Source organism: Rattus rattus, chromosome 12 (assembly GCF_011064425.1).
Source record: "Rattus rattus isolate New Zealand chromosome 12, Rrattus_CSIRO_v1, whole genome shotgun sequence".
NCBI lineage: Eukaryota > Metazoa > Chordata > Mammalia > Rodentia > Muridae > Rattus > Rattus rattus.
Window position 1 is genome coordinate 46,528,546 of NC_046165.1, and position 14,601 is coordinate 46,543,146.

Below are 14,601 nucleotides of genomic sequence, written 5' to 3' on the forward strand. Positions count from 1 at the left end.
CTGCCAACAACCAAAACGAACTTGGAAGATTGTTTACCAGAGCTGCCAGATAGGAAGGCGATGTTCCGGACACCTTGACTTCAGCCTTAGGGCACACTGTACACAGAGCCCAGCTGCTGCACTCCCTTGGGTGCTGTGGAAGTATAAACTAATAGAAATGAGCATTATACCATTTGTCACAGCAGCAATAGAATCCAAACCCATACAGACACTACTGCAAATCTAATAATTTAAAATTTCCCTAGTAGACATATGTTACTTTTTTTTTTTTTTTTTTTTTTTTTGAGAAGACTTTGCAGTCCAGGTTCTTTATTTCCTTTGTATACATTAGGCCATGAATTCATATGGAATGAGCTCCAGCAGCTCAGGCTCCTTTCCGTTAGTCCTCAACAAAGTGGGCTTCTCTGGGTGGCGCAGGCTGGCACTTCAGCTGAACCCAGGTGCCCTTCTCTTTGGCTTCCTTTCTCTTCTGATCGTTCTCCTTCACCCACTTCAGGAAGCTGTCTCTGCTCTTTGAGTGCTTGATGTGCTCAATCTGCACATTGATCCTCTTGGCCAGAATCTTGCCTTTAACTTGCTTGTTTACAATGATGCCCACGACATGCTGGGTGACATTGTAGACTCTTCGGTTTTGCCATGGTGACACTTATGGGGCATTCCTTTTTGAACAGTGCCCATTCCCTTGATGTCTACAATATCACCCTTCTTGTAGATTCGCATGTATGTGGCCAAAGGAACGACTCCATGTTTCCTAAAAGGTCTAGAGAACATATACCGAGTACCCCTCCTCTTTCCTTTTGTGTTCGTCATTTTGGCGAGTTACTGGAAGATGGCTGCCCCGGCGGCGACATATGTTACTCTTAATGACCCCCGTGATAGTGAATAGCATTACCGATTTGACAGAGACCCGAATCACTTAGTAGACAAGGTTCATAGGTAAGTTTGTGAGGGATTATCTAGTTAGGTTGGTATCTGGGTAAGGGATCATCTTAGCTGAGGTGGGAAAACCTGCTCACTGTGGGAAGTTCTTTTTCATGGGCTTGAGTCTCAGATTGAATAAAAAGGAATAAATCAAACTGAATGCAGTATTTGCCTCTTTCTACCCCCCACACTGGAGATTCAATGAGACGAACTACCTCAGGCTTTTCCCCCCATGATTTCCCCACCAGAACAGTGTGTACCCTTAAATTGTTTGCTAAGATAAACCCTTTCTTAGGTTGTCAGAAAGTTTGTCACAGAAATAAGTGACTAATACAATGTTTGACTTTGTGAAAGTGAGGTGGGATACAGAAAGGGGTTGGGGTGAGTGGCAGGGGAACAAACAACAGGATTTTGGAAGTGGTATTTGTAACCCCGCCCACCAAACCTCCCAGAAAGGGAGAGGCCCTAAGGCCTGAGTTCAGTCGCCAAGGACTAATGATTCGAGATAGCAAGTTTATGGAGTGAAACCTCTATATACAACCTCAACAGTGGGGTTTGAGGAATGGCTAGACTCATGAGCACATCAAGGGTCTGAGCAGCTCAGAAACTCTGCTTCCCTACCCGGGCCCCTGCTCTTTGAATCTCTTCCATTTGAATGTGCTAAGTTATGTCCTTTATAATAAACTAGGGATGGAGAGCAAAAAATCTGAGTTGGGTGAGTCTTTATAGTAAACTATCAAAATGGAGGGGGAGCGGGTTATAGGACCTGCCCCCTCCCTGTTTGTAGCCAGTCAGTCAGAAGTACAGATGGTTTCCTGGAACCTGAAATTGGCATCTGAAGTGGGGACAGTCTTGTGGGACGAAATTCTTAACCTCTGGGCTTGCACTAATTCTGCTAATTCCAGGATAATTAATGTCAGGACTGGATTGTAGAACACCCTGGATGTCCAGGGAATTGGAAAATTGGTATGAGGCAAACTCTTACCCATGTGATATCAGAAGTGTCTGTATAGAGAGAGCAACCCCTGTGTTTATTTAAGCACACAGTGCCTACATTTTTTTTTTTTTTTTTTTTTGGCCAGATGTTGTAAAGGAAAATCTCTGATTTAGGAAAACGTAGGACATAATCACTTTTAATTATAGATGCAGAATACATAGAACTTGTTTTGCTATCTATTAGGAAAATATCTCCTCCCACAACTGTAAGTTTGGCTGAGAGACAAGGACAAAATAATTATATATCCACCTCTGCCTTTCAATGAAGACAGAAAGAGCTTTCCATTTCAAATTTGTTTTGTTTTGTACCACATGTGGGTTAATTAGATAAAACCATGTCATGTGCCAGTTTCAATCAGCCTGAAAATAATCAGAAAACCAGGTTTGGCATAGAGTGTGCTGTTTTGGCGCAGACAGACAAAGCACAAAATGCAAATTGGCTCCAGAAAACAACGCACGTACCCCTGCCAGCTCTTCTTCCAAGGGATTATCGGTAGCTGGCGCCCAAGCAGCTGATGCTGCTCCGGGTGACCATTAGACAAACCTACGAGGCACAGATACCCATTTTCTCCCATTAGACAGCAGCCATCCCCTCAAAGGGCACTTACTTTACTGTTTTTGACGTGGGCCCAAACTGGCTAGCCAATTATCTGCTCTCATTAACTGCAAAAAAATGGCGAAGTTAAAAAAAAAAAAAAAACCGAACACATATTTTTATTTGGTTTTTCCCCTTCTGACTTCCTTTGGGTTTATTTCTTAACATTTTAAAAATTCCCATGTAAGATTAGTCCTGAAACCATCCTACGGCTATATTTCCTTGTTGTATCCAGTTCCCCAAAACACTAAGAGACAAAGGCCAGGAGTTTCGCTATCTTCCTATATTAATGTGGAATCAGTATGTTCAGCAGATTAATATTTTAACAAGTAGCCAAGCAATAAGTAATCATTTTTTAAATTAAATCCAGTTCAGCTAGCTAACTTCATTTATTGTTATTTATTTCTCTAGGTAGATGGTGTAATATTGATACACAAAGAATGGCTGTACATCAATGTGTGTTGTGGTCTGATTGGATGTGTTGGTTGCCAGCTGACATAACTGTTTGGATCTTGAAAGCTCTTAATTTATCAATGGGTAGATCTGTGTTAGGAAGTTAGTCCTATCTGGAGCAAGGTTACTAAGGGTGAGCTATTGAAGGGTAGATCTTATCTGTAGACCCATCTACTCTTTCTCTGTCTCTCATCTGTCTTTACCTATCTCATCTACTTCTGTCTCTCTGTCTGTCTCTGTCTATCTCTTCGTGTCTCTCTTTCTCTCTGTCTCTCTCTCTGCCTATCTCATCTATTTCTGTCTCCCTGTCTCTGTCTATCTCTTTGTGTCTCTCTCTGTCTCTTTGCGTCTCTCTTTCTCGGTATCTCTGTCTCTCTGTCTCTGTCTCTCTGTCTCTGTCTCCCTCTCTCTCTTCTTTCTGGATACCACAGAGTGAGCAGCTCTGATCTTCCACTTGCTTAATGACTCCCTTTTCTATGTTACCACAGTTCAGGAACAGCAGAGCTAAGGGACCAAGGACTGAAACCTTGGAAACTTTGAGGCAAAAATAGACCCTTCCTCTCTTAAGTTGTTTTTCTCAGGTTCTTTGTGTTAGAGACAAAATGCTAGCATCAAGACACAGCTGGGTTCAATAGTCTTTGATGTTTAAAGTAAACCCTAAAGCCTTGGCTTATTATAGAAAGATGTCTGATATCTAGGTGTTGGCATTTTGCCCACCTCATCTTTATTACCTTCCTTATGATTTAAGTTTTGACAAAATTGATCCACTTGTGGTACTGCTCACAGACAGCGCTTTCACGTGCTCCATGCCTCCAAGTCTGCCTCATCCTATAATGAGGCACATCTGATTGTAGCCCTTCATAGTCACCTCAGCTCTGGGTTTTCTCATTCCTTTCTTGGACAGTCTTTCCCCTACACTTTGTCCCATAGTACAGCCTCTTTGCTGACCAAGATAATGGTTGGTAGGTGAATCTGGGATACTAGTGATACACACTTTGCACATGTTTTAAATATCCCATATAAACAATCTCATAGTAAGAATTTGGGTTTCTTAAAAACACAGAAATAGTATAAGAATATGCTTTCATTTGAATACCAGGTATGGGATATGGGGCTGCCTCAAATTGTCCACAGCAGCTGACTATGATTTGCCTTGTGCTCTAGCAGGGGCATAATTTTGCCAGCTTCAGATAGTTTCTGTGGATGTGTGATATTTGGAATCCTGGGGGCTCTTCAGAGGGTGTGTAAATGCTAGAGCCCTGAGAGTTGGTTGATCATTGTTGGTTGCTATTGGTTGTGATTTGTTAAGTAGTCATGAGCAAAGAAGAAACAATAACAAGAAGAAACTAGATATCCTGACGGCAAAGATCAAACTTGCCCCAAGGAACTTGATATCCCTAATCAGCAGGAAGTAGTCTAACAATGACATCACCCCCTTTCTGCTTTTTCCTTTTTTTTTTTTTTCTTTCCCATCTAGTGTTAGGAGGTTGAAAGGGTAGAAAGCGGGTGAAGAAGGGTGGAAGGAAAAAGAACCCATAGAGTAGCCAAAATTCTAGGCACATGATTTTCTTTCCTGTATCACCACCAAGAAACACTTTTAGACATTTCTTTTCCTTTTGACACAGGGTCTCACATAACCTAGGAGTGACCTCAAACTTGCTATGTAGCTGAAGATGACCTTGAACTTGTCTTTCACATATGGAGGCTAGAGGTTGGTGTGGCATGTTGAATGCTTTCCTCTATTGCTTTCAACTTTTTTTGTTTTTCTTCCTCTTCTTCATCACCATCACCATCACCATCATCATCATCATCATCATCATCATCATTATTACAATGTAGAAGTTTGAATGAGAACTCTCCAAGCTCCCATAGACTCATATGTTTGAATATTTGGTCTTTAGTTGGTGGAACTGCTTGGGAAGGATAGAAGGCATGGCCTTGTGGAAGAGGTCTGCCATTGTAGATAGGCTTTGAGGTTTCCCAACTTCCAGTGTGCCTCTCTGCCTCCTACTTACAGATCAAGATGTGAGCTTTTCCTTTTGCCATGCCTAACCCTCTGAAACTGTAAGCCCAATGAAATGCTTTCTTTTTATAAATTATCTTGAGCATGGTATTTTGCTCCAGCAATAGAAAAGAAACTAAGACACACAGGATGCAGGGTCTCTTTCTCTCCAAGGAATGGGACACATGCTCCCAATATAGGTTACTGCCATCCCCCTTGGTTACCTGCCAGAACTTGAAGGTAAGACCCTGTTGCTGAAAAGGCCACAGGTCTTAGAGCGTTGGGTCTGGGATCATGTAAATGATGAGGACCCTGCAGTACAAGTTAAGCATGAACAGTTTGTTTACCATGGATTTTTAAAGTTAATTGATTAGAAATGTGGCCAGATTCAGGGGCTGGAACTATGACCCCAAGCAAGCAGCTCTCAAAAGTCTTTTTAAGAAAAACAAAACAAAGCAAAAACCAAAAACAACAAACAAACAAACAATAACAATACGCACAAGCAGGAAAAAGGAAGCAATACTGGCAACTTGTCCTTTACAGGGATTGGCTATGTCTGTGTCAGCAATGAACTGATTGGCCATGGCTAGTTCTTGCAGTTTACCCAGGAAGGGTGTGGGAGACTGGTACAAGCTAACTAAGGCAGAGGGCAAACAGAGGAGTTTAAGACAGAATGGAGTTGTCGAACCGGGCAGCCTCATCCGCGAACAGCGCAGCAATGGCCAAGATTAAGGCTCGGGACCTGCGCGGCAAGAAGAAGGAGGAGCTGTTGAAACAACTGGATGAGCTGAAGGTGGAACTGTCCCAGCCGGCGTGGCCAAAGTGACAGGCGGCGCTTGCGTCCAAGCTCTCAAGATACGAGTCGTCGTAAATCCATCGCCCGTGTCCTCACTGTCATTAATCAGACTCAAAAGGAAAACCTCAGGAAATTCTACAAGGGAAAGAAGTACAAGCCCCTGGACCTGCGACCCAAGAAGACGAGAGCCATGCGCCGCCGGCTCACCAAGCATGAAGAGAAGCTGAAGACCAAGAAGCAGCAGCGGAAGGAGCGGCTGTACCCACTGCGCAAGTACGCAGTCAAGGCCTGAGACGGCGACAGTGACAATAAAGTGCACGACTGACGAAAAAAAAAAAAAAAAAAGACAGAATGGAGTTACCTTGGTCATTTCAAGAAGAACCAAGCTGGTACTGACCTGGTAGCTTCCTCCCTAAGGTCTAGATTTCATATAATTAGAAGGTGCTATGCAGTCTTACCCAGTTCTAAAGCCTGCGGACCACAACAATGACTAGCCCAGAAAAACAATAGTGACATTTATATCTTCAAGGTAACTATCAGCTGTCTAATTGTTCTTATAGCCTGCTCAATCGGAGGGTTCTTAGCCAAGAACTTATGACTAAAGATGTAGATTGAGAGGAGAACCTACTATGAGAAAGTTACCGTATCTAACTGCCCTCTGAGTACTGATCCTTACACCGTAGATTAGTGTAGCTCTCAGCACTCATCAACGACGGATCTCAGTTCATCAGAGGATACTATAGAGATTCACAACGTGTCAAAAAGCAGAGAATAAATATCTCTGGGGTTACTTGAGATGTCTGTAATTGAGACATCTTCACCAATACAATCCCGACTTCTACGGCTCCGGGAACATTATGGAAGTTGGAGCAGCAAGATCGTAAGAGCCAGAGGCCTGGAGTAATTGCTGCAAGATAGTGTCTTCTGGAAATGACAGTGATGTAGCATCCATGAACTCTCATCAATAGAGGTGCCTGCAAGAGACCACACCAATCAACCTGCCAGCGTGGGTGGGCGGAAATTTAATAAGGCCACCCAATTGATTAAAAAGCCAGGGGGAGTTCATGGATTGTGAGGGTAGGAGAATCAACTTTCTCTAAGGACAAGCTTCCTGAAACATGATAAAACGGTCAATCATAGACACATCTACATACTGACAAGACTAGCTGGATGGTGTGTGTGTGTGTGTGTGTGTGTGTGTGTGTGTGTGTGTGTGTGTGCGCGCGCGTGTCCAGTGCATGCAAAACAATGCTAATTATAGAAGAAGAGGTCATGGATTTGAGGGCGTTTTGGGGCGCAGAGTAGTTAGAGGAGTAGAAATGATGTAACTACCTATGAGGTTGTAAAAGAAGAAATAGTAAGGAACATGTTTGAAGAACTTACTAGTTTACAGCCAATTAGTTAAGTTCCCCCCTTTTTTTTTGTTCTTGTGACAAATACCAAAGAGAAATAGATGACTCCTGGGACTTCTTTTATGGTTGGCTAGACCCACTAGTGTAGGCCTGCAGTGAGGAAGGCCGTGTGCAAGCTTGTACTGGAAGGGGCCGCTCACCTCACCATAGCCCAGGAGCAAGAGAGGGAGCCAGACAGCGCTGCATAAGATATAAGCCCAACCCAACCCGGTGACCCTCTTCCTCCAACTAGGCCCTACCTCAGAGTCCAATAATGGTGTCAAATTGTGAATCTACCAGCAGATTGATCCACTGATAAGTTCAGTGCCTTCTTGATCCACTGGCCTCTCAATGATCAGATCCACTCACTGGAACCGAAGCCTTTCCGGAGGTCTCTTACCATCCAACCCATAATAGCCATCATTCTAAGATGGCTACAAATGCAGACAGTGGAGGTGATACTGCTAAATCAATTTACTAATGAGGAAGCAGGGGCAGAGAGGTTAAGATGTGTGTTCTTTTCCTGAAAACCCTAACAAAATGTTAAACTTTTTACTGAGACGTTTCCAAAAATTATTACCAATCTCTGCTTTTGTTTTACAAGGTCCATAGAACATACTACAATCTGTCTTTGAGAAGGTAGAATTAATTAAGAGAAAACCAATAGAAATGTAACATACTTCTCTTTTATTATTCACAAAACAATGCTTATCTTTATTCTTTTTTGTTCATTTGTTTGTTTGTTTGTTTGTTTGTTTGTTTGTTTGAGGCAGGGTTTCTCTGTGTAGCCCTTGCTGTGCTGGAACTCACTCTGTGAACCACACCGGGCTGGAACTGACAGAGATCCTCCTGCCTCTGTTTCCTGAGTGCTGAGATTAAAGGTGTGCCCCACCACACCTAGCTCTTTATCTTCTTTTTTAAGAAAGCCGTAACAGTGAGTAGAGATAAACCCAGAGGAGACCTTGCACGAAGAGGAAAGGATTTCGCTGCTTTTGTTTTTATCTTTCTTGCTGGTAAGGTTGAGCCTACTAAAGAACCAAAGGCTGAGAACAGAGTAGCCACTGGGGGAGAGCTTTCCCTCTAACACTGTCCACTTCTGTAGAAGTAGCAGTGGAAGGAAGTTCAGTAAAGTCTGCAAGCAGCCGTTAATGTACTCTCCATAGACTGGAGTCTGACCTGAAATGCAGCAGCAGGCTGACTACCCTCCCTTCTGCTGTGTTTTCCACCCCAGCCCCCTTTTTCTCCTGGCTCCTGCTTTGGAAGCTTTATCTCCAGCTCCTGAGCAGGTGCACTGTTCTAAAAAGAGCTGGCTCACTCCCGTCTTGCTCTAATTGCTAGTTTGCTCCAGGCTAGCAGCCTATGACTGTTAGGGTCCAGCTGCTAGGATCCATCATTAGGCTCCCTCAGACTGTAACGCCAAAGACTCAGAGACCCCGTTTGCTTACTTGATGCTGAAGGCACAGAGCCCCAGCGCGGCGCCTAAAATTTGACACATGCTCAGTAAGTCCAATACCCGGAACCGATGGATGATGGATGAATGATGTGTAGGCCTCAATCCAATTCATTTGTTTTGACCACAAATAATTGTGGACTGGCTTAATAAAACATAATCCATGTAATAAAAGCTGTGTTTCTGAAGAGGTCTTAAGTTTTAACACTATCCTATATCGCCGTTTCAATTCTTGGTGTTTATTTCCATGACCCTTTTCTTTTTCTAACTAAAACAAAGCAAAACCCATATTCCTTACTGATCCATATCAGTGGCTGGGCCTCCAAGGAAGCCTTTGTGACTGTCCTTGTTCCTCTCAGTAAACTCTGATGCTGCTTTTGGTTTTGTTTGCAGCCAGTCTAGCATGCTTGTGCTCTGGTAATATAGCACTAGCAAGGTGTCGGTGTAATCTTTCCTTCCTGATTATAAATTCCTTCAGGCCCTAAGCATGAGAATAATGTCAAGTATATGAATAAATTAATTGGTTCTTACAACTCTTAACGTGAGAATGGAAAAAAAAATAACCTTCTTACAGGCTGGATTGCGAAGTGTATAAAGGGTAAAGCAGCAGCCAAGTTGGTACAGGGGTTAGAAGGAGTATCAGCTTCAGTTATTGCCTAATACCTGTTCGAAGTAGCTTGACCTAAAAATTAATAATGAAGGAAGCCTTTATGCATTCAAATTAAGTCAAAATCATCTGCGGTGAGCGCAAGTTACTTGATCATCAGTTTCTTCCCAGTAATTTCACTAACATGTGAAATCATGTTCATTTCTAGCTGGGAAGGTCAAGTTAGGGAAGCCCCGGACTTGTCTACTCGGCCCCACTACGCAGAACTTTGGAGTCTCTCCCTGCCTGGTTTTAGAGGAAATTCAAGGTAAACCTAAGAAGGCCCCGCCTCTCCAGGCTTGGTGGTTGTAGTGGAGGATCTTACAAGTCCTGTCCCAGGAGAATAAATAAATAAACAAACAAACAAACAAACAAAAAGACCGGTCCTTTAAGGGTCTGACCCTGGACTTTGACAGGGTAAGTAGATTGGAGTGTGAACCATATTTTCTGCAGCTAGATTTCCACTAATAAATCGGAACGTCTGCCCTGAACGCGAAGTTAACCCGTCCGCACTAGTTTGTCCCCGCGGACGCCTCGTAGTCAACTCAGTGCGTCCTCGGAGTTCCTGAACTGCTATGGCTACCGGTAGCGGCGTGACCTCCAGAGAGGGGCTGCGCTACGCCGAATACCTGCCTCCTTCTGCCCAAAGGCCGGACGCCGACATCGACCACACAGCGGTGAGTCTGCGGGCCGCCACTGTCCCGCACCACTAAAACCCAAGACCTCCCACTCCCACCGGCTCGCCCGGCGCCTCGGTTAAGCCCAGAGGCTGCCTGTGCCCGGCGGGGTAGACACGCTGTCTCCTCAAAGTGACACGGACCGCAGAACTGGCCCGCGCATATCCAGTGAAGATACCTATGGGTCTCCCTGGGCAGAGGGGAGCCGGGGGGCCCGAGGGGCCCTCCTTGGGGAAAAGTAGTTAAGAACCTTGGCGTGAAGATCCGTGAGAACAGTTAGGAGCCAGCGAATGGAGGTGGGAGAAGCGCTTCTCTAGCATCCCCAAAGTCTGGAGCACTCAACCTGTGTCCAGTCAGAAAAGTGCATGCGATTTACTCAGGCAAATTCTTTCCTTCAACCCTGTGGGCCCCGGAGATCGAACTAAGTCGGCCAGCACCTCCAGCGGCTGAGTCACCACTCTGGTTCACCTCTGTAGGGGTGTATAGGATTCAGGACATACATTAGGAGGTCTCTTGACTGGCTAGCCTCAGGAATGCCAAATTGTGTGTGAGTCTTCACCAGTCCTTTTTTAATAACAGGAACTTTAAAAAACTTCCTTGTGATATCTTGACATGAACTTAAGTTTTTAAAAATTAGTATAATAGTCAAATAGAAACATAAAGGTGAAGTAAATATCTTCGTAGTGACAAGTAGCTGTTTGAATTTGTGTGAAATGCGTTCACGTTATTGTGTTATTGTGTTGCAATAAAGTGATCATGTTGTCCTCGTATTGCAGCAGTTCTGTGTGTGGAGCTACAAATGCAAACCGTCAGGATTTTACTTTGTAAAAGGACTCGCTGCATATCCCAGGCTGGACTGGAGCTTATGATCCTCCTGCCTCAGCCTTCTTACTTCTGGCCTATCAGATATTGGTATCCTGTTGTTATTTTTAATTTTTTTTCCCAAAAAGGTGAACACTCTGAGGTAAATTGTTAAGAATGTCTCCTCAGGGGCTTGGGGATTTAGCTCAGCGGTAGAGCACTTGCCTAGCAAGCGCAAGGCCCTAGGTTCGGTCCCCAGCTCCGAAAGAAAGAAAGAAAGAAAGAAAGAAAAAAAGAATGTCTCCTCAGTTTACATGATAAATTCACTTATGGAAAATGATGTCTGTACTAAAATGGAGTAAAAGTCGTTTAAATGGTTTGAAGTTCTTAACAAAACAAAGATGACCAGACTACTCCCCTACATAATGTAACTGGTATCTTGTTAAAAAAAAGAGTTAGGGATGGTTCTTTATTTCTGTGTTGGCTGGCCTTACACATGTTAGGACTTCTGAATTCAGGAGTCCACCGTCCACAAAGTACCCTTCCTCTTATGCAAACTATTCGGGAAGCTCAAAAGGGCTTCACACCATTTTCAGAATGTCCCGGAGGGATCCTTGTTGACGCTGTTGAGAATACTTGGTCTAAATCAAACCAATAAGGTAGACGACAAGATTATTGATAATAACTTCAAGGTAATGGGATAATAACAAGATAATAACTTGAAGGTAATGGGAGATTGACAAAAGGGTAAGTGTTAGGAAAGGAAAAAATGGCCTTGAAAATAATTAGCCTGGTTGACATAGCCAGTTCCTAGATAGCCAAGGCTACATAGAGAAACCCTATGTCAGGGGAAAAAAAAAAAGAAAAAAAAAGGAGAAATAAACGAGAGAAAAATTAGACAGTGAACAGATGGTGTAAGCCTTCAGCACTTGGGAGGCAGAGGGGCTGATCTCTGTAGGTTCCAGGTCATCCTGACTACAGATCTAGTTCCAGGATAACCAGGAGTACACAGAGAAACAGTTTCTTGAAAAACAAAAAGAAAAGAAAAAAAAGTAGGCACTGATATTTATTAGAAATTAAGGGAAACCTTTTTGTTTTACTAAATTTACTGAAATTTACTTTTATGTAAATTGTAGAATATAACTGCTTCTGTACTTACCAAATAGTTCTCCTTTTTCATGAAGCTTCTGTTAATAGACTAAGATGTAATGGTCATTTACCTGTAAACAAGACTAAATGGATCAGGTAAATATGTATCTAGTTACCTTTGATAAAGTAACATTCTACAGTTGTTTGTTAGAGGGTGTTGTCAAATGTGTTTCTAGCAAAATTGCTTCTAGTAGAAAAGGAGAAGAGAAACTTTAGTTAGGATGAGACTATTACCAATATTTACATGTTTAGATAAAACTCAGTTTGGAGTAGTAGCCTTTGAACTCTATTACTTTTCCAGAAAACATAATTTATTATTAGGATAGTAAGACATGTAACACAGTTAGCACCTATGTTTCATTATAACCACTACCTAAAGGCTAAACCTATCCATGTAGTAGCTAATGTATTAGTAAGCATTTGTTCCCCCCAAATAACTTCCTATTAACACCTAAGATATATTTAACTTTGATTCTACAAGTTGTATTGACAGTTTGATGTGACTGTCCAGCATCTGTTAGTGCTTGATATGCAGTAAGTAAGTATTAGGAACAGCAATGTTATTTTGGAAGAGGAAGGGATGAGAAGAATGATTTTTTCAAAGGATTTAGAGTAGGAAGTTCCCACTGCCTAACAATGAGTCTTACAAACAAAACCACAAAAATTTAACATCTTTGAAATATGGTTGTTATCTGACCTGTCCCCAAACATGCCAATTCTGCTATTTCCATGTCCTGAGTAAAGCTATCAACTCTACTGTCTCCTTTACTTCTGACCGTGAACCACCTAGGTGTAGGCCCCAGATTCTCTCTTCATTGTTAATCTCTTAGTCTTTATCATTTCTCCTCTGTAGCAGAGGATCACCTGTTATCACACACTTTAACAGTGGTTTCCTTACCTTGATAGCTCACATTCTCCAATATCACACTGCCACGGTACAGCAGATTAGTCATGTGGCCACTCCTGTTCTCAAATCATGCAGCTGGCCAGCTCTTAACTTTAGTCAGGGTGGAACTTTACAGGACTGTTCATGCCCTTGTCCTTGGTGGCTTGCCCAGCCATGTTTTCTGTCCTTTGGTGTACACGTTGCCCATATATGTGGTTAAACTGGGTTTCCATTTACTTTATGAAAACGCCTACTTCTATGGCATTTTAAAGCTTTCTCTCTGGCTAACATTCTTTCCTGCATAAGTTCCTCCCTCCTTTTTGAAGGCCCAGGTCCTCTGGACCCAGGTCCAGAGCCTTCCCTGACCTGAGTTTCTCTTCTGAAGTAGGAAAATTTGTCTCCTATTTATTTGCTTAGAAAGTTATACAGGCTTTTATTGTAGTTTATTATTATATCTCAGCTTCCCTAGGTTTAGGTCTCTCAGGAAACACACCTGTGGGGTATTTGCGAGGTGTTTTGCAAAGAGTATTACCTGAGGAGGGAGACCTCCTCTGATGTGGACAGCTTCAGCCCATGAGAAGAGTCCTGAGCCAAATAAAGAGGTGATGCCCCAAGTGGCAGCTTTCATCTTCCTGCTTCCTGATTATAGATGCCTTGTGATCGGCTGCCTCCTGTTCCCTGGACCACCATGCCCTTCCTATCTGGATGGACTGTACACCCTCAAGCCATGAGCCCACTGAATACATTTCTGTTGAACCTCTTGCCTCCAACTGCAGAGTGCTAGGATGGCAGATGTGTGCCACCATATCACGTGCTTAAGTTGTTATCCTCTGTGTTTAGTCATAGCAACGAGAAAAGTAATGAATACATTATCAAAATTATTTATGTCCATATTTATGTAAGCACCTAATACTCCAGGCATGGTTGTACATTCCTTAAATCCTAGCACTCAGGAGGCAGGGGCATCTCAGTGAGTTCAAGGCCAGCCTGGTCTACAAAGTGAGTTCCGGGACAGCCAGGGCTACACAGAGAAACCATGTCTCAAAAACAAACAAAAACCAACAAAACCAGTTTCGTCTTCTGCATAGCTAATGTGGGTATTCGAGTCTAACACCGTCTTGGTACATATTTTTTCCTGTTGGTTATAAAGAAGGACAAGAAACAAGAATACGTATCTGTCTTCTCGCTATTCTTTCTCCAGAGCTTAGCACAAGGCCTGGCATGTTCATGTGGTAAATGCCAATTAAATAATTATTTACTGTACGATCCATCCTTCCTTTTTCTATCCCAACTTTCACTCCTTGAGAATAAGGCTGTTTTTTTCTGTGTTTGTTTCCCTCTGGCATAATCTTTGTCTGTCTTGAATTCAAGTGATGCAGGCTCAAGACAGATGTTTTAGCATTTTATAATACTTAGGCAATTTGTTTCTATGTAGATGATAGTTGTTGTCAGGGAGAATAAAATGCCACAGAGAATTTTTAAACAATTTTGGTGTCATTTAAAAAAAAAAAATCAGCAGTAGCAGCTGCGGTGGTGTGGGCTGCTTTTCTAGTTTTCTGATTTTTTTTTTTTTTAAATTCATGGTAGTGGAACATTTGAGTAATTTCCCATTCCCAAGACTCACATGGGAAAGTAGGGGAGTAGCCCCCATGAGTTGACCACTGACTTCCATATGTACAGTGGTGTGCCTATCACCCCCACCAAACAGAACCCCCAAGTTTGCTTACTTTAGTTAATAGATCCTGTACCTGCCGTCACCTGCATAAGGACATCAACCTACAATGCATTTATGGAGTCTTACTTGGTGTGTAAGGTGCCTACATGCTTTAGTAAGTACA

The 14,601-nt window shown here is 42.8% G+C and overlaps 1 protein-coding gene and 2 pseudogenes across 1 annotated transcript in view; 2 read left to right on the top strand and 1 right to left on the bottom strand.

Annotated features, from left to right (window-relative positions):
- Window positions 1-289: 289 nt before the first annotated feature.
- LOC116913963 lies at window positions 290-810 on the bottom strand (annotated as a pseudogene).
- Window positions 811-5,662: 4,852 nt separating this feature from the next.
- Window positions 5,663-6,078, top strand: LOC116913534 (annotated as a pseudogene).
- A 3,701-nt stretch (window positions 6,079-9,779) lies between these two features.
- Dnajc15 (DnaJ heat shock protein family (Hsp40) member C15) overlaps window positions 9,780-14,601 on the top strand; it is a 59,207-nt gene continuing 54,385 nt past the window's right edge. The window contains exon 1 of the mRNA XM_032917597.1: window positions 9,780-9,927. Within this exon, the coding sequence (XP_032773488.1) occupies window positions 9,826-9,927 (102 nt within the window). The 5' untranslated portion in view covers window positions 9,780-9,825. The remainder of the gene's footprint in view (window positions 9,928-14,601) is intronic.